The 21,627-nt window shown below is 35.0% G+C and overlaps 1 protein-coding gene across 1 annotated transcript; it reads right to left on the reverse strand.

Annotated features, from left to right (window-relative positions):
• Positions 1-303: 303 nt before the first annotated feature.
• LOC128996330 (uncharacterized) lies at positions 304-18,783 on the reverse strand. The gene is made up of 4 exons (XM_054421584.1): positions 18,381-18,783; positions 3,835-4,085; positions 2,500-2,708; positions 304-554 (listed from the first exon to the last, which is right to left on the reverse strand). The coding sequence occupies exons 1-4, from the start codon at positions 18,557-18,559 to the stop codon at positions 408-410; spliced, it is 786 nt and encodes a 261-aa protein (XP_054277559.1). The 5' UTR covers positions 18,560-18,783; the 3' UTR covers positions 304-407.
• Between the last annotated feature and the right edge of the window lie 2,844 nt (positions 18,784-21,627).

Raw genomic sequence — 21,627 nt, forward strand, 5'->3', positions numbered from 1 at the left:
TGTGCTCTATATCTAAAGGGCTCACAAATTCACATGATTTCCTATTTTAAGGAATCATAGTTCCCATTTTGTAGTAACTTTTTATTCTAATGTTTCTTACCAATCAAGCAGTCTAAAACTATTGAATAGTCAAAGGTTTTATTTAAAAATATTAACCTCATGTCAAAATTTTACTAAAAATATTAATCATTAAAGTTATATTGAAAATTAAAATTGCATAAACAAAATATTGTTTCAATAACCTACAAGTGATCCAAGCAATCTGCCCTACAAAGAACGTGTGGTATGAATAACGAAAACCAATTAACTTAAATAACATTTTACTCTTAATACATTTGTGACTGCATACAGCATATTCTCTCAAAGTAAGGGTAGTTTCTGGCAACTAATTTTTATTGCTTTCAGCTCTAGAAGTGTTTGTCACTCTTATTAAGCTTGTCCAGTTCCACAAAGGAGATGTCGTCGTCTGTTAGGGCGTCTTTTTCTAAGTCTTGAGTAATGCTGCTATTGGCTGAATGACCGTCATCTGATCTCTCCAGGCCATTGGTTGCATCCTAATAGACAAATTGTCATATTAATTTGTACGAGACAAGAAACATTCAGGCCCAACCTTGTATATGGGCTGACTGGGCTATAGAACAGTGTGCTAAATATTTATGGGGACAAATTTCCGACAATATTACTGTATTTTCATTTTTTACCATATTGCCATACCACGTGTTTTTGTCGTGCTCGCACATAAAAACACAACTTACTGGGCTAGTAATATACTATTTCCTACAGTCACCCGACAAAGTGTGCTTCCTTTAATTGTACTGATTTTTCCTTTTTTTCTTTCAATCTTGATGAGAAAGCTGCTAATTGCTCCATTTACTTACTTTGCACACACATTTTACTTTGTCGCACAGTTTTTACTCTGTTCCAGACCAGTATTCCAACTAAACAACACAAAACTGTGCTTTTATTATGCACATAATCCGTGTATGCTTAGAAATAGGTTGGCAACACTTAAAGATATTACACCTACGATCATATGGTGCACCGTTTACCATTTCATTCAAGGTTTGTATTTAACCTAACCTAAAAACGTGTTATACAGTATTTGAAAGACTAATTATTCATACGGTACTAGCTGTTACCCACGGGCTTCACCCCGTTTGACATCATAAGTATAAATAAAACTATTGATTGGTTGAGTTAACCTGAAATAAACAAACAAATAATCACACCTGATTTTAATAAGGTGATAAATTGAAAGAATAAGAAACAAATAAGTACAGCTGAGGTATTTTTAACATTTGGTATATGAAAAGTTCCCTTTAGTAAGGAATTACAACCTTAAAGGGCAATTTATGAAATAATGGATAGTTTTGCGCATGGTTTCTCGTCATGACAAACATCTTAAGTATATGGTTTATGGGTGTGTGACTTGTAGTTTTCTCAAAAGTTCATGGGTACTTTTGGCTTTATATGTGATGTGGAAAGCGAAAAGGGACCTCTTGTCGGCAATGCAAAATGTTCAGTATGGCCGATATAAGTAATTAAGGTCGAAAATATTGAAATTCGGGTTTTTATCGATTGTTATACCTCATTTATCATAGAACAGGACAGTATCGGTGAAAAGATCGAATTGAAGACATAAAAGGTCGAAACAAATCATTTTGTTAGCCTCTGCACGGTCTGAGAAAAGGTACCTCTTGTCGCTCAATGTTATTTTGCCATAACGACAAGAGGTCCCATTTCTAATATTCACTTTTTAAACAGATTTTAGGCCAAAAAATGAATTGTCCTGCATTCTAGAGAAAATTTAGAGAATTACAACAAAGTTCAGTTTACGGAGAACAAAATATCTCACAAATTTTGTGGTCCCGATAAGAGGTACCTTTTCTTATCTTATGGAGGAATAACATAGGGCCGACCAGAGGTCCCTTTTCTGAAATGTAATTGTTATGACATGCTTCTATAAAATAATTATTTAAATGAAAACTACGAGGGTTAAGACAAAAATTGGTTTTGCCTCCAAAGAGGACACTATAAGCTTTCTTTTAAAACCAAAATCTCTTCTTAAATACGAAAAAACTGTTTTAATGTGTACTTGAAATTTTCAAAAGTGTTTATCTTGAAATGACCTTTTTCAATAACAAAGTTCCAAAGTCCAATAACTTTAACAAAAAAAATCGCAGATGGGACTTGCACCAAGTTATTCGGAATTTAATAAGGAATACAAATATGTCGTATATAACTCAAAATCGAAAATTTCCGACAAGAGTTCCCTATTTGCTTTCCACATCACATATATTTATAGTTACTGTAGGAGAAATATAATGTGTAACAGAAGTGCTAACTGCCTTTGCTGCACTTGAGAAACTTTCCCATTTGCCTACGGCTCATGCGTAAACATTTATCTCGTGTTCACTTCGCCTACAAGCTACACAAATAACTGTTTCAAATAACAATTTTATGTACAACTTTAGCAATACAAGCACTTGCTGAACTCACTGGCCTGGAGGTTTCTACCGGAGGTGGTGGTGGAGGTCTCTTTTTCCGAGCCTTAGGTCGAGCTCCGAGCACGCTTACTTCAGTCTCTGACTCCGGACTTGTCGGGGAATGATCATCAGCTTTGGTTTGGTTCTCAACGTCCAAGTTTAGCGGAAGAGTTAGACGTCCGTTGAGCTGTGGAGACTGACTGTCTTCGTCTGCACTTTTTGCTGGAAAATAAACCAAAGGGTGAAATGAACACTGACAAGTATCCATTATAATAGATTTTAGATAGATAGAATAGAGAAAACTTATTACTGGAATTGGATCACCACTTTAAAGTGTGTATTTAATCTCTAGAATAAGGGATGTGTGTCAAATGGCCATTCTATATATCTGGGTTTGTAATATATTTCAATAGGTATTTAAAGAATCATTTGAAGTCATATCTATTGGTTTTAGTAAAATCATGTCATGGTCTTAAAAATCTCATCAGTACACTTTGTTCAAAGGGTATAGTCAATGTATCTTTGTATTACTCCTCTAAAGCTCATCAATAACTAACAAGGTTACATGAATTAGGAGTGCTTTTAATCTTTCAAAACTCTATACATACTTGTAGTATCAATGTCTATCTAAATCCAGTGATTTGTGTTTAATTAAAATTGTTAATTGGTACTTTTTCAAAAGAGAAGAAGCTTATTAATTGTTTGAAGGTGTAATTGTTTTGCTGTATTTTTTCATGTTATGTATTTAAAACACACCTGAGGCGTTTTTGGATAGGTGAAAGACTGAAACCCTAGTCAATTGAAGGGTTGAGACCTAGTTAGAAAATAATAAGACATTAGTAATACTACAAGAGTCGGATTGTCAAATGTTTTGACAGACCTAATCCGTTATGGTTATCAATTTTTAAAACTGAAGTAGACATCCTAGCTATATGTACCAGCTGCAGCTTGTTTTCAGTATTTTTTACTCATAAAGAGCATAGTGACATGAATCATTCACAGAGAATGCCAGGGCCGCTTTAGTAAATGGGCTTGGTGGGTTTGGGCCCAGGGGTGCAAGAGGTTGAACGGTTTTTTGGGGCGCAAGGGAGAGGAACATTTCCCCGCGATGAAGAGTGGAGGGGGCGTAATTTTCTCTCACGCCTATAGTACATAACATGCAAACTGCGGGCTTGGAGTGCGCTACGATTTAAAAGTAGTAATTTGCAATGTAAAATATTTATAATCATTGATTAGATGATAAATATATTTTAGTTTGCAGAAGTTACTTTTAAGTAGCAAGAAGTAGATAGTAATTTTCTATGCCTTAAGATAGGTAGACCCAGCCTGTCATGTTTAGCCTACTTACTCTCTTGCTCTTGAGTGCTGATAGACCTCGAGAAGACTTGTTGTCTAATCTTCTCCTTGAGTTTTGGTGAGATGATGCGATAGTTGAAGTCCTCATGAAGACTGTTGCTTCTCGGTTGTAGACTTGCTTCTCTGTACGATGATGAATGTTCCAGTCTTTTCTTCTTTTTGGTGGCAAATTTCTCCACTGCCGTTTTTAAAACTGACAGCCGCCTTACAAGCTTCCCCTTAGGTGAAATGTTCAGAGCTGACCTGAAAATAATGTTTTGATTTAGTCGAGATCCATTCAACACTGACTGAAGATGAGTGTTGAGATTCTTGATTTGTTACTGACTAGGATCAGCTGGTCCTTGAGCCAGGATTGTTTTAAAAGTCCAATGGTCAGAGACCCTAGACACCTGGGTCAGAGACCCTAGACACCTGGGTCAGAGACCCTATAGACACCTGGGTCAGAGACCCTAGACACCTGGGTCAGGGACCCTATAGACACCTGGGTTAGGGACCCTATAGACACCTGGGTCCAGTTTTGAGCCGTCAAAAAGCTACCGTAAATTGACATAGGACGTAGGTAACTGTGTGTATTTGAACCCGAATACAAGTAAGGCTCAGTGTAGAATGCAGTGAGATGATCTGTGTAGTTTTGTTACTGAGTGAGATCAGCTGTAACGTTGGCCAGGATAATACAATTAAAAACTGTGTTAACAAGAACAGCTGGATCCAATTTTAAAACATCAAAAAGCTACAGATTTTTCTAAAACACTATATCCATTCAATTACCCAGCTATCTATTGTAAATTTGTTGCTTATATTGTTGGTCGGTATTGTTAGCCATTTGTGCCTTGCACCACTACCACATTCCAGGAACACTGTGACCTACTTTTTGCCATCCCTCACCCCCTCATTTGGTCTAACTACAGTTTTTTGACAAGTACTGGTAAATTCCCTCACGTTTTGAAAGTAGGTCATTAAGACTGTATACTATGAGTCACCCTGAGGTTTGTAAATTAATTTTTATTGTTCTTGTAAGTTTTGGCTGGCTAATGTTTTAATTCATTATTATCATTGACATTAAATTGTTAAGAGAAACAAGAGTCAGCCCTCATTAATCTGTATTGATCAAGATTGTCTGATCGAACTTTGAGTTTCTCTGCAAACAGAAATTTGGATGATTGTCATTTAATCAGTTCTAAAATCAGATTTAGTTAAGCTACAATTAGTTGTCTGACTTCTAATTAATACAGAGTTTTTTGACATTAATCATACATAATGAAGTGTTTTCAAATGTTAAAAGAACAGTACACCTGTTGCTCGAATTCGAGCAATTGCAAAGTATTACAGGTGTTATTTCAAAACGAATAACAGTCAATTTCTGATGACTTGAAAGAGTCAACTCAAAGATAATGTAATACACTCAGCTCCAGTTATCGAAACTGAAAACGAACTCACTGAAAACGAACGTTCTTGTGTGTATCATGTGTTTACTATGAACAGCTGTGATTATTACAAATTAGTCGTAAACAAAATCTTTTCATCATAAGAAATACATTGGGATTTTGCTGGCCTGTGGGGCAAAGCCCGAGGACTTTTATGAAAGGAATTAGTGAAAGGGGGCGTCTACACAAAAAGTACTTAATTTTGACACATCGTTTGTAAAAATCTGTCCATTTAATAACAGAGGAGTAGTGTTTTGTAGAAAACACCTTCACGTATTATATATAAGGATAATAATATGTATCTGTGGCAAACTACTGTCAAATAAACATAATTTGCATAATTCTTTTTTTGGGATTATTAGTTTAATTCAGTATTAATTGAATTGACTTGATAGAATTACAGTCATTTGAAATTGACACTGCAGTCACGTAGAAGAATCTAGTGATATCTCTTATCACGATTGCAATGTGACAGATTTAGACCAAAGGTCACCTCACCTTGCAAACAATGGCTTGATTGCAAATATCAGCTGTTGAATCTCACATCAACAATTACAATAGCAAACAAGAAAAACCACAAACAGCACAACAACTATGCAATATTATAGCACTGGTACCATGAAAATTAAGTAATATTATGTTGACACCTTCAGATAAAATGTTTGCAATCCTGCACTCGACTTCGTCTCGCACAGGAACGACCACACTCGTCCGGTAAACCCCTTTCAGGACTATTTTCAAGGAATGATGTAATATTCTATTAAAATACAGTAAGCTGAGTAACTATTTTATAAACAAATATATAGTAAACAACAAAACACCCTCTCATTCTCATTCTTGAAACTTTCATTAACTAAAACTGATCTGCAAGGGTGATAAAAATATAAGCCAGAAATTTAAATCTATGGCCTCACTCCCTAGACATTCTCTTTGTGCAAATTTCCAATATAGGCAATAAGCTAAGGTCTCATGGTAAGACCTAGTCCCATGACCTCTTTACTTTTTTGTTTTGAGGTCCCCAGAGAACTCATTGAGCCTAATTACATTAACCATGAGTTAATTTCAAGTCCTGAGATTAAATTCTTTATTTATAATTCAAAAACAAGAAAATTTGTTCAGGTTTACAACAGGTGTATTTATAAATAAACTGTGATATATTTTATACTTTATACTTTTTATACTTTCTTATGAAATGGCGACCATACTATGTAGGTATTTTAAGCCAAGTATGAATGGAGATGAGTGTAGGATGAGTGGCGCGATCTTGTTTTGCAATGTCAAACCTGAAAATTTTCAAAGTGGTAACATATCATCCCACTTGCATCATTGAACAAAAATGTCCCATGACCTCTTTACTTTTTTGTTTTGAGGTCCCCAGAGAACTCATTGCGCCTAATTACATTAACCATGAGTTAATTTCAAGTCCTGAGATTAAATTCTTTATTTATAATTCAAAAACAAGAAAATTTGTTCAGGTTTACAACAGGTGTATTTATATAAACTGTGATATATTTTGCAATGTCAGCCCTGAAAATTCTCAAAGTGGTAACATATCATCCCACTTGCATCACTGAACAAAAATGTCATTTGTCATGTTTAAATTGACACCGATATAATAAGGTTGAGTGCAATGATGCACATTTACAGCACAGGGTCCTTGAGGAGATAAGCTATGACTCCATGTGATAAAATTAACAGAGCGCTCAAACATATGGTTATCTTTCAGCTAGTCAAATATCTCTCCTCTTATCTCCTATGACTTCAGCAGTCAGCTTATTCCTGATTGATATTCCCACTTCTCAGTCTGGGTCGTAAAACAATAATTATTGACTATATACTGCAGTCTGAACCATTTGGAAGTTGAAGAAACAAGACAATTTTTATATTTAATATCAATGGGAAACTATGTGTTGGTATTTTTTTTTACTAGGCATGTCTGTTTGATACATGTTGTTGTGTCTGGTAGATGGTTTATGACTAATGACTTACACAAATAAATCATCAAATGTAATACCTGCATTGTATTGTGACATAGCCATCAGGCTTTTGGTTTTAAGTTGTTATTTATTTATTTATTATCATCACGGTACATCAAAGATAGGCAGGTGATTTGTCATCAAACTAAAAACTATTGTAACAACCATAATATTGAATACTTACAATTTCTTTCATTGTTGAAGGCAGCTTTGGGTCTCGTATATTAAACGAAAGGGATGCATTGCACGACGTCCAAGTGCCACGACGTCCAATAATATTTATTCAGTGCCACGACGTCCAAAACATAATTTTTGAGTTGTTGCACGACGTCCAAGTGCCACGACGTCCAAAAGTACAGTAACTGCCAAAAATATAGTCTTTCTACAAGCTTTGGACGTCGTGGCACTTGGACGTCGTGAAACAGCGCACTATAGAATTGTAAAAAAGTAACATTTGCACGACATCCAAAGTCGCTGCCAGTTGCACGACGTCCAAGTGCCACGACGTCCAATAAATATTTGACTGTTGCACGACGTCCAATATAGCTCAGCGCTGTTGCACGACGTCCAATATAGCTCAGCGCTGTTGCACGACGTCCAAGCTCCTTCATGATGACCTGTTACGATGACCGACTACTTGCCGAACAGTATTCTCTCGTGTAAAATGCTTATGGAACGTTTATTAGTTATATATACATGGGTATATGTTCTTGTTCAGAAATATATATACTATGAATATTTGAACCATTAATTGAAACATCATAAATAAAAAAAAAAACATAAAAAGAAAAAATAAACCAGGCAACAGTTGGAAAACTTTAAGGTTTACATGGTTTGAAAAGTGATGACATTTGGTTAACAACCGATTAACTTCTTTATGTTTGGAGTAACCTTTTAAATACTTATTTTTTTCAAGACTAGATGAATGTACATTGATCAACATGATCTTTGAAAACTATTTTTTATACCCTCATTTTAATTTTTACTAGTCTAAAGAATAGAATGCCTTTTTCGAACTGTTTTTTAGGCTTCAATTAAATGTTCTTATGTCGGAAACATGTTTATTAATAGTATTCACTTAACATTGACTTAATTTTATTTCAATAAATTTTGTGTTTGTGTTTTGCTACACCACTTATTAAATTTCAACCAATGAAAATATCATATAAATAAGTTGTACACAGGGTTCTTTTGTTTCCCCAACTCTAAAATACAACGCACATGAATTTAAAATGTTATAGGTTTAATAGTACTGTAGCGAATCGAATATCAATAAAGTTAACGTATAACAATAAATTTACATATTCCTAGATTATAATTGAATGTGTTTACGAAGGAACACCACAACCTAAAAATTCAACATTACAGTATATTTACTCAAGATTTATTGTTTTCAATAGCACAGTTGATGTTGCCAACTAGCGTGGGAGCGGAAGTCCTGATAAAGGCTGGTTCTCGGAAAATTAATAAACTTGTAGTTTGAATGAAACATTTTTTTTTATTTTGTACAGGATTCATGGGATCCTCAGCATCAAGTACAAACTGCAAAATGTGTGTCGAAGGTCTGATTAGACCTTCAGCAACTGATCCGTTTTTTACCTTCCTATAATTTATTCTTTTTCATGTTGTGCTTCATGTAACATACATAGACTAGAGGGCCACTCATGCCCTTGACAAATAAATTAACATTTTCGCACAAATACAAATCAATATCGTCATTAGACAAGAATTAAAAAATAAAATTTATAAACAAAACCTACCACGGCATATTCTTGAACAAGTATGCCTACAAACCTACGATAAGCATGTTTGTTATTATTATACTTAACCTAAAAATGCTATGACTTAGGGCATACCTGCTTTCCTAGATAAAACATGCGAACTAATTGCGAGTGCGACGTGAACTTAGAAAAAGACTAGTAAGAATTTACAACTGTGAATTTCTCAGAATTGATTGACAGTTCAGACGAACCTATGGCCACAGACTACGGAAACCTACAGTATTATTGTATTAGTATACTGTATTTGTATTATTGTGTTACTAGCAGGGTACCCGTCCTTCGTACGGGGTTGGCATATAAGTATAAATGCTTATTGCAGTTATGGGAGAGGACACGATTTAAAGAAAAACTGGTCTTTTAATTTATACGGTATCCTATTGTGTAGCACACATCTACCATAGTCCTGATGTTCTACCACTGCACCTAAACCATGGAAAAAAGTTAAGTTCTCATTGTGTACCACAACTTTTTTTTTGCTATTTGGTTCAAATTAGCTGTGGTCATTAATGCAAACAAACAACATAACAGTGCTGCACCCTGTTTGGCAAGCCTTATAACTTTTTAATGCTGTTTAATATCATAGAACCAACTTGTACAGTTGAAACGGCTGACAAAGTTCTTTAATTTCTTTAAATATGAATACTCATAAGGTTAACATGAGAAAGTCCAGAGCCAGAGCCACCGGGGCGGAGACTGAAAGAATTTTTGAGGTAAGAATATGTTAATCGGGGATGTCATCTATCATCATACCAAATTTCAACCTTGTCGGTTTAGTATTTTTCGCGTTTGCTTGTCACAAACATCCATCCATCCATCCATACATCCATGGTTTGCACTGTAAAAAAAAGCTATCACAATAGTTCCAAACCGACAAATAGAAAAAATAGGAAAATATAAATAAATATGGAAAATAGGGTAATTTTCTAACATATTTTAGTGAAATTATATAATCAGGCAAATGGAAATTCAGTCTACAGATTTACTGTGGCAGGGGGATTATATTACGGTTTACACAAAAATAAATCAAAACATAAACCTCATAACACTCAGGAAAAGGGCCTAGGTTGATAGGGCAATGATTATAGAATCCTAAATCATTTCCAATAGGCCTACCATGATGAATGATTTCTTTTAAAACGAATTATTCCCAGTAAAATATTATTACAGCATTTCACAAACAAAGAACAGACTCAGTATAATCTAAATATATAAAAGGCAAAGCCCTCACTGACTGTGACTCACTCACTCACTCACTCATGAGGTTAACTGTAAGAAAGGACCGTGAGGTCCTAAGTTCGCCTCTAAAGAAGGATTTTCATTTCATTTCATTTCACTAATCACTAATTCTTCCACTTCCCATTTACCTAGGAGGCTGAAATTTGGTACACCGATTCTTTGGGCATTAAATAGGAAAACTAAGTAGGTAGTTTTTATTCTGATCGGGCTTTCGGGCTCCGCCCCAGTGGCTCTGGAGTTTCCCATGATAACCTTATGATTTTTCATATTCAAAAAGAATTTCTTAACAGCTGTTTCAATTAAACAAGTTGGTTCTGTTCTATGATGTTCAATAGCATTAAAGTTACAAGGATTACCAACAGGGTGCAGCACTATTATTTTTTAAATTTTGACTACAGCCAAAATGCATGTAATAAGTTTGTTCTCAATGGAAATAAATAAATTCATTTAATCATTCATTTAATTTGCAACCAAAAGGTGAGTGAGCGTAGCGAACGAACTTCAACCTGGAAGCGAGTTAGCGCAGCGAACGAGCTCCAACCTCAAGGTGAGTGAGCGTAGCGAACGTACTTCAACCAGGACGTGATTGAGCCATGCGAACGAGCTCACTTGTGAAGTTAAACGGGGCAAAGCCCGCGGGTACAGCTAGTAGATCATAAACATAAACAAATGAAGTAACTGAAAGAATCATATCTATCTATATATTAATAGGCAAGCATGTTTCTTTAAAACCTTTTTTCTCAGCTCGTGTGCATCGCAGGGAAAATCTACGCATACTGTTGGAAATATATTTACCTGTAGAGGTGAAGAATCCCTTTATAAATTAAAATAGGCTAAAAAATAAGCACAAAAAATGAATTTGAAATTTTAAAAAATTAACGTGGGTCTTATGGGTTGCTATGGTGATGACACGAAATAACAACAAAATATAAACAGAAAATCAAAACAAATGGAAGACATTCCAATCACATGTTTTATTTACAGTGTGGGGTGAAAATAGAGAAGTTTTCACAAAACATACTTTTGGTCGATTTTTCAACCACGGGGCATGCTCTCGTCTATACAGGGTGTTTTTTTAAAAACTTGCATCTTTATTTATGTAAAAACCGCAATAGATAGAAATATGCAGTTTGCGGGAATCATCTATTGACGTAGGGGGACCAATTGTTTTGAATTCAACGTTACATTCACATTCCCCCCCTTTCCCCCCCTGTCCCCAACTTATTTTTTTAAAATAGCAAGGTACCCCTTGTGACATATAAAATAAAAGAGCATAAAAAAAGAAAATGTTTGATGAAACAAAATTGAAAATCGGTTCATAAATTTGTGAGATATTCCCCCCCTCACCCCCCCCCCCCGGAACTTAATTTTTTTTAATAGCAAAGTACCCCTTGTGACATATCAAATGAAAGAGCATGAAAAAAAGAAAAATTTTGGTGAAATTTATTTTTCATTTGATATGTCACAAGGGCGGGTACCTTGCTATTAAAAAACAAATTATGGGTAGGGGAAAAGGGGGGGTGATTATCTCACAAATGCATGAGCCGATTTTAAATTTTTTTTCACCAAAAATTTTCTTTTTTCATGCTCTTTCATTTGATATGTCACAAGGGGTACTTTGCTATTAAAAAAATTAAGTTCCGGGGGGGTGAGGGGGGGAATATCTCACAAATTTATGAACCGATTTTCAATTTTTTTTCATCAAACATTTTCTTTTTTTATGCTCTTTTATTTTATATGTCACAAGGGGTACCTTGCTATTTAAAAAAAATAAGTTGGGGGCAGGGGGGGGAAAGGGGGGGAATGTGAATGTAACGTTGAATTCAAAACAATTGGTCCCCCTACGTCAATAGATGATTCCCGCAAACTGCATATTTCTATCTATTGCGGTTTTTACATAAATAAAGATGCAAGTTTTTAAAAAAACACCCTGTATATTAATAGGCAAGCATGTTTCTTTAAAACCTTTTTCCTCAGCTTGTGGGCATCGCAGGAAAAATCTTCGCATACTGTTAGAAAGATATTTTTCTGTAGGTGTGCAGAATCCCTTTAAAATTAAAATAGGCTCAGAAATAAGCACAAGAAATGAATTTGAAATTTGAAAAAAATTAACATGAGCTTTATGGGTTTCCATGTTGGTGACGAAATAACAACGAAATATAAACAGAAAATCAAAACAAATTGAAGAAACTCCAATCACATGTTTTATTTACAGTGTGGGGTGAAAATAGAGAAGTCTGTACATTACAAATTGTTGGTCGAGTTTCGACCACTGGACGACCTTTAGTACTAATGAAATTACATTAACATATGGTTTGACAGCTACATTGAAGTAATGTAAAATAATGTTTACATTCGGACTATTAACATCATTATTTTAAATTTATAATCCTTACCCTCTCTGTTCTGATATTCGTGCATTATTTAATATGTTTGAACCAGCTGTGTGGAATTGTGAAATCAAAATTCATTTGACAGTTAATTCTGGTTGTTTACATTTTTAAATTATGTAGGTTTGCTCTTGTTACCATGGATACCATCAATCAATATTTTAAAATCTCTCACCTCAAATTTTTGAAAGCCCACGGGGCAGAGCCCTAGGACAATAACTAAGAGGGAATAGTTGTATAATATGTATCCTCGGAGCTGTAGCTTCATTTACGTGCAATTTGAGCCCAATCGGTTCAGTACTTTTTGAGATTAGGCTATCTCATAAACACACAGACACACACACACAGACACCACCTCTTCTTTATAATAGTATAGATAGATGGATAGATTACTATTATAGCATTATATATATAGTATTATATATTGTCTGTGCTATGGCTAAAATACGTTTTTATTACTGCATCAGCTGGAGACACTCTCTGAATATCTGCTTCAACCATTTAATTTTGTTGTCAAACATTGATCTCGTAAAATAGTGAAATTATTTTTCGTAGGCACTAATAGAGCAATGTTTGTACTAAAAGAAAACCTTCTTTTAGTTTAAAAAATACATGTTGCACAGGAAACATTTTTAACCATTGTAGTAACACCATTATAGCTTAAAAAGCTGATAAGTGATAGTTTACATAATATTTAGCACATTTGACGGATAAACCTTTTTTGAATTCGTCATATTATAAGTGTATGAAAATTCATATATCTGTGTATCAATATCTACTTATATCATTTCTGTTCAATGGAAGTTATACAATTTCAATGATACCGGTACTTAAATGGGAAGTCTTACAGCTGTTATAAAACTGCGCATTCATTTTATCTTACGAGTAATTTTGCTACCAATTGATATAGTATGACAATTCTATTCTACTGCAGTACTTAGAATTCTACCACTACTCACATTAAACCTACCATTTACTTTTAGGCTATTGTATTAATCATACAATATAGTGAATAGTGCAGTCATTTATTTATTTCGTTTCTATGACATAGCTCTATTTTGTAGAAATCAATTATGCAATCATAACAACAGAAATACTGCATCATTACATTTTACGGTGACAAAGTATTTATTTTACATGTAAAAAATTTAAGCTAATGCAATAATTAGTTCAATTAGAACCATTGAATATTGAATAATTTAAACATTAATCGAAGACGAAGCGGTTGACAACTTTCAAACAGTTGACTAGGCCTAGTTGCCTTCAATAATTGCAATGCGAACTGTATGCACTGAGGTCGGCAAACAGTGTTCACTGTGTGCAGGCACTTTGGACGTCGTGGCACTTGGACGTCGTGCAACAGTCAAATATTGATTGGACGTCGTGGCACTTGGGCGTCGTGCAACTGGCAGAGGATTTGGATGTCGTGCAAATGATACTTCTTTACAATTCTACAGTGCGCTGTTTCACGACGTCCAAGTGCCACGACGTCCAAAGCTTGTAGAAAGACTATATTTTTGGCAGTTACTGTACTTTTGGACGTCGTGGCACTTGGACGTCGTGCAACAACTGAAAAATTATGTTTTGGACGTCGTGGCACTGGAAAAATATTATTGGACGTCGTGGCACTTGGACGTCGTGCAACACTCCCAACGAAAGTGGGATTAGCCACAGTGCCACTATAAATCCCATCTTTACTCAAGTTTTTCTTTGACGAAACCAGACCGGGTTTCCTTCTTAATTTTAATGAAGAAGCAATGAATAAGCCTGCACAGCCAAAGCTATTAACTAGCTGATTAACTAATTGTTGAAATCAACGGTGACGTCATGTGAGATCAGCTGATTTTATTTAGCAGCTTAGACACCCAGATGTGGTTGATTTATCGTGAAGTCGATCCATATTGTGTATTTGGCGATTAAATTGCAAGGTTTGCTGTGAGTTTTTATAACTTAAATAATTTAGTTGCCAAAATTGTATTGGTTATTTTGTGACGGTTATACAAAATCAAATCACTGTAAGATAAAGACGTGATGAAAAGATGTTTCTTTTAATTTGAGTAGGCTACCTGTAATCTGTAAGAAATATGTCATCGACTTACTATCCCAATATCATCCAATGATCTTTACTAAAGGTACAATTAGATTTGAAAATCAATCACAAATTCTTAATATGTTAAAAATTGGTTTAGATTTACAAATATCTGCCCGTAAAGGTTGAAGTTAGAAACGTGTGAAATTTAATAGCAACAGCCCATTCCTCCCTTAGTCCCTTACTGTTCCTGCATTCACATATTTAGCTTTAAAATTTCTTCCAAACGTCTTTAAGGATCAATTTAGTGATTGATTACTATAAAATCATCAAAACACTCGGCGTACATATTGTACGAAAACATGTATTTATATAACCTAATTTGATACATTAGGACGATAGTTCTGTAAGGCCGTATTTTAAAAAATACATTAGGTCAGTACTTAACTGCACGAAAGTTCGGAACTAACTGGGCGTTTTTACTATCAACCACGCATCCGACTCTTTTTTTTAATTATTTTTCATGTGTCTCTATTGTCTTTATAGAAGTGCCACACATAAGGAACAATATAATTAAACGAACGTGAAACAAGATACAAAACACAATTTGCATAGCTAAAACCGCATTAATATTAATTTTGCAAACGATTATACCGTTTCCATAAATTATTAATACGTTACTAGTTATGGCAATAATGGAAAAAGACGTACAAATTAGACCGTAATGTATTCTATTGAATGTATTGTATAGTTTTTTGTTTGTGGGTTGCTTTCAGAAAATATTTGGCATGATTTACATAAATGCTGGTAAAGCTGAATTTCTAACCTATACCATCAACTTTTAACTCTGCAATTCTTCTCATACTATTGTAAAATATAGCTTGTTTTGGTGTCTGTTTGAAACGTTTTCGTGCGTTTTAGCGAATTTCCCTATAGGGAAGTAGCTATTACCGTAGGTGGCACGGTAAGACCTAGACCCGGGACCGATTTACTTTTTCATTTTGATGTCCCCAGAGGCCAAAAACACCATTCGTTAAAATTTTTATATATGTATATATATATATATATATATATATATACGTCCGTGAACGCGATAGCTTGAGTAATTTTTGTCAGATTTTGATGAAATTTGGTTTAAAGGTGTAAAGCGGGATAAACTTGAATGAGTTCGCGAACCAGCATGATCGGACCATGGGAACGGGGCTTTACGGGGGGTTTTATGGGGTAAAAATTGGTTTTTCTCACTTTTGACCCTCAAAACACAAAATTTCCCAATTTCTCTTTAGACCTTTTTAAAGAGCTTAAAAAAACAAATAATTTAGTATATAAAAGTAGTTTTGTTCGGTTATTAGTAACGGAGAAAATTAAAAAAATGTAAATTTAAAATTCCCATGTTATTCTTATGGAGAATATTGTCAAATGTTGTAGTTTGCTTTTATTTATTTTGTTCTAAGCTATCAATATTTTACTAAAAAACACACTTTATTAGTTTCCTTGTAGCAGCAAACCTAGGTACTCGTTAATACCTAATGTTATTAAAATATATTTAATTGAAAATCAATTCAGACAAATGGAAATTCGCTTAGTCGGCAGGTTTGCTGCGGCGGGGGTATTTGATTTTGATGTATACGACCACAGGGAATAGACCCTGGGTGGTCTATATTGGCTGTGATACAACTCACATATTTTAGGGCTCATTTTACAGTGATCATTTGGCTCTTTGTTAAGATTAAGACAAACATGATTTCAAATAAATTGTTATATGTGGTTTCTAACATTTATTCGTCTGTTAAATAACGAAAAGTAAATAATAGCACAGAAAACGTACTACTATAGTAGTACGTTTTCTGTGATAATAGTGAACTTACTAATACACTCACTCAACACATGAGCCTATACTGGGCAGAAATTAAAATGAATTCATTGTCTTCAGTTTATTGATAGAGATGTCATGTTGAAAGGGGATTGTAGGGTACATGCCCTAACTTTGGTCTACAATTTTAAGAGTCCTCTTTGTTTTGTCCTAAGGACGCTAGGCACGAGTCTGGGATTGTTTTTCACATTACTTCAGGCTAGATCTAGAGGTTGCGGCATTATCACTTAGATAAAATCCATTGGTGACTTGGCGGGGATCGAACCCGGGACCTCAGGGACTGAAGTCCCGCGCTCTAACCACTACGCCAGCTCTCTTTGGAAGTACAGTAGTTTAAACTTTAAAGTGACAACATACCACAACGTCAAGATTGACCCTCAAGGATGTCAGAGTCTTGGTTGAATCACAACACAGATTGACAATGCAAGATATAGGGGCTCTTTAACTTGTACTAATAATAGACCTCTTGGATGAAAGGATTTGATCCAACCACTCATTTATAAAACATTATCTATTTTCACGCTCGTCCTAAACTTTGAAATGAGTAAGGTTTGTGCATACTATTAAAAGAAACTACCCCAACGATTTTCCCAAAATTTTTGGGGAATCCCTTATTTTAGGATAAAAATAATATACTTAGGCAAGATTCTGTTAAAGGAAAATTCAAGTTTCGTTAAAAATTCGAATTGAAATAGCTTAGATTCTAGTCGATTTAGTATAATTAGTAGCTTAAACTATTTTCATATTCCGGGGAATTGGTGAATACCTACATTTATAGGTTAGTCTTATCTTACTGGGATAAGTACAAATTGTACTACTGTAGCTTTCGAAGCTCTTATCAAAGACCTCACGTCATTTATGACTGAACTAAATTCTAAGAACCTAATTTCCACGTGAGAAGAAGTGGCACTCCTCTTCAGGTAAAATATTTCGTAATATTCTTAACAAAATTAAGTTTAAAGGTTTAATAATATTATTATTTTGTGTGCCATTACGTGTCTACGACGAAATGGTCTAAGCATTGGTCTTTCTGTCGGCCCTTAGATAGCCATTTGAGTGATCCCAAATGACAAGTGGCATCTTGGTTGAGAATCGGCTCAGTTTGGGATCGAACCGGCAACATACTGATTAGAAGGCGATCACTAAATCCACTCGCCTACCCATACAATTATAATAATAACTAGGCTACACAACTGGTCTTGTCATGAGAGCCACGTCGAATTATTGGCAGGCCTATATTTACACATTACACTACAATACCAGACGTTTCGCCCATGCCCAAACAGTGTACCAATTAGACAAGGTTCTTATAGGAAACTCAACAATGTTGCGATGACACTGCCACTTAAGCTGCTAATGGAAATAATAATAATAAGTTGACAGCCTCAGTTTTGCGCCACAATACATATTACAACAACAATTAACAATAACGTAGGTAACATACTTTTGCTCTCGTAAAATTAAAAGCCACATATCATGCCCACTTTACACCTAATCTGTTGAAATTCAGTGCAACATAACGCTGTGTAACTACTGTATTTATAAGAAGCAAATCGGAAATCCACTACAGGAGACTAGAGTTGGGACTCCTAGTCCCAGATTTGATCTTCAAGCTCCAAAACTAATAATCTATGGAATATTAAATAGTGGATTAATGACATATCGTACAACTTAACTTATTTTAGGGTAACTATTGCATCATTCTTGAAGGTAAAACGAATCAACTAAAATTAAATTAGACAGTGATTTATTATAGTCTAGATATAACTTATTGTTCTAGTTGTTTTGGGTAGCCGAGAAGTTGCTACAAATTGACCACCTTCACTTACCACGGCTTCTCCAGGAATGTAGCTTTAGGCTTGACCGCCTGCTGTTCCCTGGCGTTCCATGTGTTATACTTGTGTCTGCCGCTGGTCCTGGGGGGTGCCACGGGGGAGGCACACGCAGGGTCGTAGCTCTCGTCGAAGGGGTTGAGATGTTCAGGGTAGTCACTCGTCACTCCACTCATGTCACTTGCAGTCACTTCAAGTAAGTTAGTGGGTGGCACAATTTCGACGCAATTTTCTTCAATTTCGCCAAATAGACGCGTCCGCCGAAGACGTCCGCAGGATATTTAAATTTTAAAACTTTCGGTAAACTTTAAATTTAATTAGTTTGAGTTTGATAAACCATCACTCCCGATTATAATTGGTAAGAACTATAAGTATAGTGTTTTCCTGGTAGATAAAAAATAATGTTCCCTTAAACAAATACACTAATGATTCAATTATATTTCAGTTTAAACCCCTATACTAACTTTTATCACTGTGGTAAAAAATCGACTGGCAAAGGCGCACTTGAGTGGTGTTCCCTAATTAATTTACAACCAAACAACAGTTGAATGTCAGTTTAATTGAGAAGCCGCTGCCAATTGACTCGTACTGACCAGAAGCGAACCAATCTACCACTTGAGAACTCAATAAGGAGGCCAATCTCGTAGTCGGCTGGCAACAGCAGCGCAGCTCAGCGGTAGACGCCCGCGAGACGAGTACACGGCGGAGGTGGCTGCGTTATCACCAGAGTGTCACTATCAGAAGTGACGACGACAGTGCTGCTATCAATCGGGGAACTAGACAACTACAAGCTCACACCGTACCACCCTAGTGGAGATTTGTGTAACCATTGATGATGCAAGCAATGACTTTGGGTCTCTTTTCAAAAAGAAGGCCCATAAGTCCCAATTAATTGGCCCATAATGGGCCAATAATTATAAGTACCCTATGAATTTTAGATTAGGTCATGTTAGGTTTGTCCTTCATTTTGTGGTAATTGGGCAAATAGATGGTGGTCCCATTAATATTTTTTTCTTTTAGCGAATTTCCCATATAGGGAATAAGCTATTACCGTAGTACTCATGGTAAGACCTGGACGCGGGACCGATTTTTTTTTCGTTTTGAGGTCCCTAGAGGACAAAAACACCATCCGTTCAAATTCATATATATATATATATATATATATATATATATATGTATATATATTTATATATATATATATATATATATGTGTGTGTATATATGTGTGTGTGTGTGTGTGTGTCCTGATCCGATTTTGATGAAATTTGGTACAAACGTGTAAACGTACGTTTATTAGAACGAGTTCGCGATCCAGCATGATCGGACCATGGGAACGGGGGTTTACGGGGGGTTTTATGGCGTAAAAATAGGTTTTTCCCATTTTTTGACCCAAAAAACTTAAATTTTAGCAATTTCTTTCCAAACCATTTTGTAGAGCTTAAAAAACAAATAATTTAGTATATTGAAGCGTTATTATGCGCCTAATGGTTACGGAGAAAATTCCAAAAAATTGTAAATTTAAAATTCCCATGTTATTCTTATGGAGAATAAGTAAACTGTTGTAGTTTGCTTGTTTGTGAACATATTTTGATCAAATTTGGAAAATGTTTTTATTTCTTACTAACTATTCACATAAAAAAAATCAGATTTACCCTCCCTGATGCAGCAAACCTAAGTACTTGTTAAACTAATTCTATTTAAATCAAGAATAAATGTTATATTTTTAAGTAGACATTTCAGTGTAAATCCAATCAGTCAAATGGAAATTCGCTTAGTCTGCAGGTTTGCTGCGGCGGGGGTATTATAATTTATACCATTGACTATACACCTCTACCTCTGTAGAGGTGTTGTAGTCAATGGTTATACATTTCTCCATCACGACTACGTTAATAGTCATACAATATTATAATACAGTATATCACTAATCCCCTGTAAGAAAATAGGCCAAAAATACTAAAAATATACAAGTTTTACTAAAATATATTTTTATATAAGATCAATGTAATTAACTGCATATGCCATTTTATAGCTGGTAGACTACTAGCACGATTTAGGTATACATAGAATCCCGTTGATAACAGTATGTGAATCTTATTCTGTTTTTGCATCGCAAAATCCAATCAAAAAAGACAAAAATAAAATAAAATTGCTTCTTAAAAAAAGTCGAGATAATCTACCACAGTGAATTTTACCTTCGTTCAGTCACAAATATTGCAGTAATTTATGTACACTGTAACGCCTTTCAAACGTTGGGTCTGTTAAGTACGTTGCATCGACGTGTTAGTGTGGTATCTGTAGTCGCAGGCGTTGTAAAATTCTTACTGATGTCACATTTGTGGATAGTTTTAAATTAGAAAAAACGACTGTCGTACACACTCACACCTTCTTTCTTTGTACATAACAGTTTGTATAAACATATATTGTTGATCATTTGTTTTTTTCAAATTTCCACGATTGAATGTAAACAAAAAAGTAGAAAAATGTGTTTATATTTAATTTGGTTATAATATATGTGTATGTTGTATTTTTAGCGAATTTCCCTATAGGGAAGTAGCTATTACCGTAGGTCTCATGGTAAGACCTAAGCCCGGGACCGATTTACTTTTTCATTTTGATGTCCCCAGAGGCCAAAAACAACATTCGTTCAAATTTTTATATATCTATATATATATATATATATATATATATATATATATATATATATATATATGTGTCCATCCGCACGATAACTTGAGTAATTTTTGTCCGATTTTGATAAAATTTGGTTTGAAGGTGTAAGGCGGGATAAACTTGAATGAGTTCGCGAACCAGCATGATCGGACTATGGGAACGGGGGTTTATGGGGGGTTTTATGGGGTAAAAATAGGTTTTTTGTATTTTTGACCCTAAAAACACAAAATTTCACAATTTCTTTTTAAACCATTTTGTAGAGCTTAAAAAAACAAATAATTTAGTATCTTGAAGCGTTATTATGCGCCTAATTGTTACAGAGAAAATTCAAAAAAATTGTAATTTTAAAATTCCCATGTTATTCTTATGGAGAATAAGTCAACTGTTGTAGTTTGCTTGTTTATGAACATACTAGCTGTAACCCGCGGGCTTTGCCCCGTTTAACTTCTTAATTTTCAAGATTATCTCGTTCGCATGGCTCAATCACGTCCTGGTTGAAGTTTGTTCGCTACGCTCACTCACCGTTGGGTTGGAGCTCGTTCGCTGCGCTCACTTGCCTTCAGGTTAGCTCGTT

Source organism: Macrosteles quadrilineatus, unplaced genomic scaffold, assembly GCF_028750875.1.
Source record: "Macrosteles quadrilineatus isolate MER2022 unplaced genomic scaffold, UCM_ALF_1.0 Scaffold_6__1_contigs__length_79288215, whole genome shotgun sequence".
Classification (NCBI taxonomy): Eukaryota; Metazoa; Arthropoda; class Insecta; order Hemiptera; family Cicadellidae; genus Macrosteles; species Macrosteles quadrilineatus.

Coding starts and splice junctions, on each gene's coding strand:
- LOC128996330 (XM_054421584.1), bottom strand. CDS start 18,559: ATGAGTGGAGTGACGAGTGACTACCCTGAACATCTCAACCCCTTCGAC. Junction 2,709..3,834: donor CAGCACTCAAGAGCAAGAGA/GTAAGTAGGCTA, acceptor TTTATTTTCCAG/CAAAAAGTGCAGACGAAGAC. Junction 555..2,499: donor CGGTAGAAACCTCCAGGCCA/GTGAGTTCAGCA, acceptor TTTGTCTATTAG/GATGCAACCAATGGCCTGGA.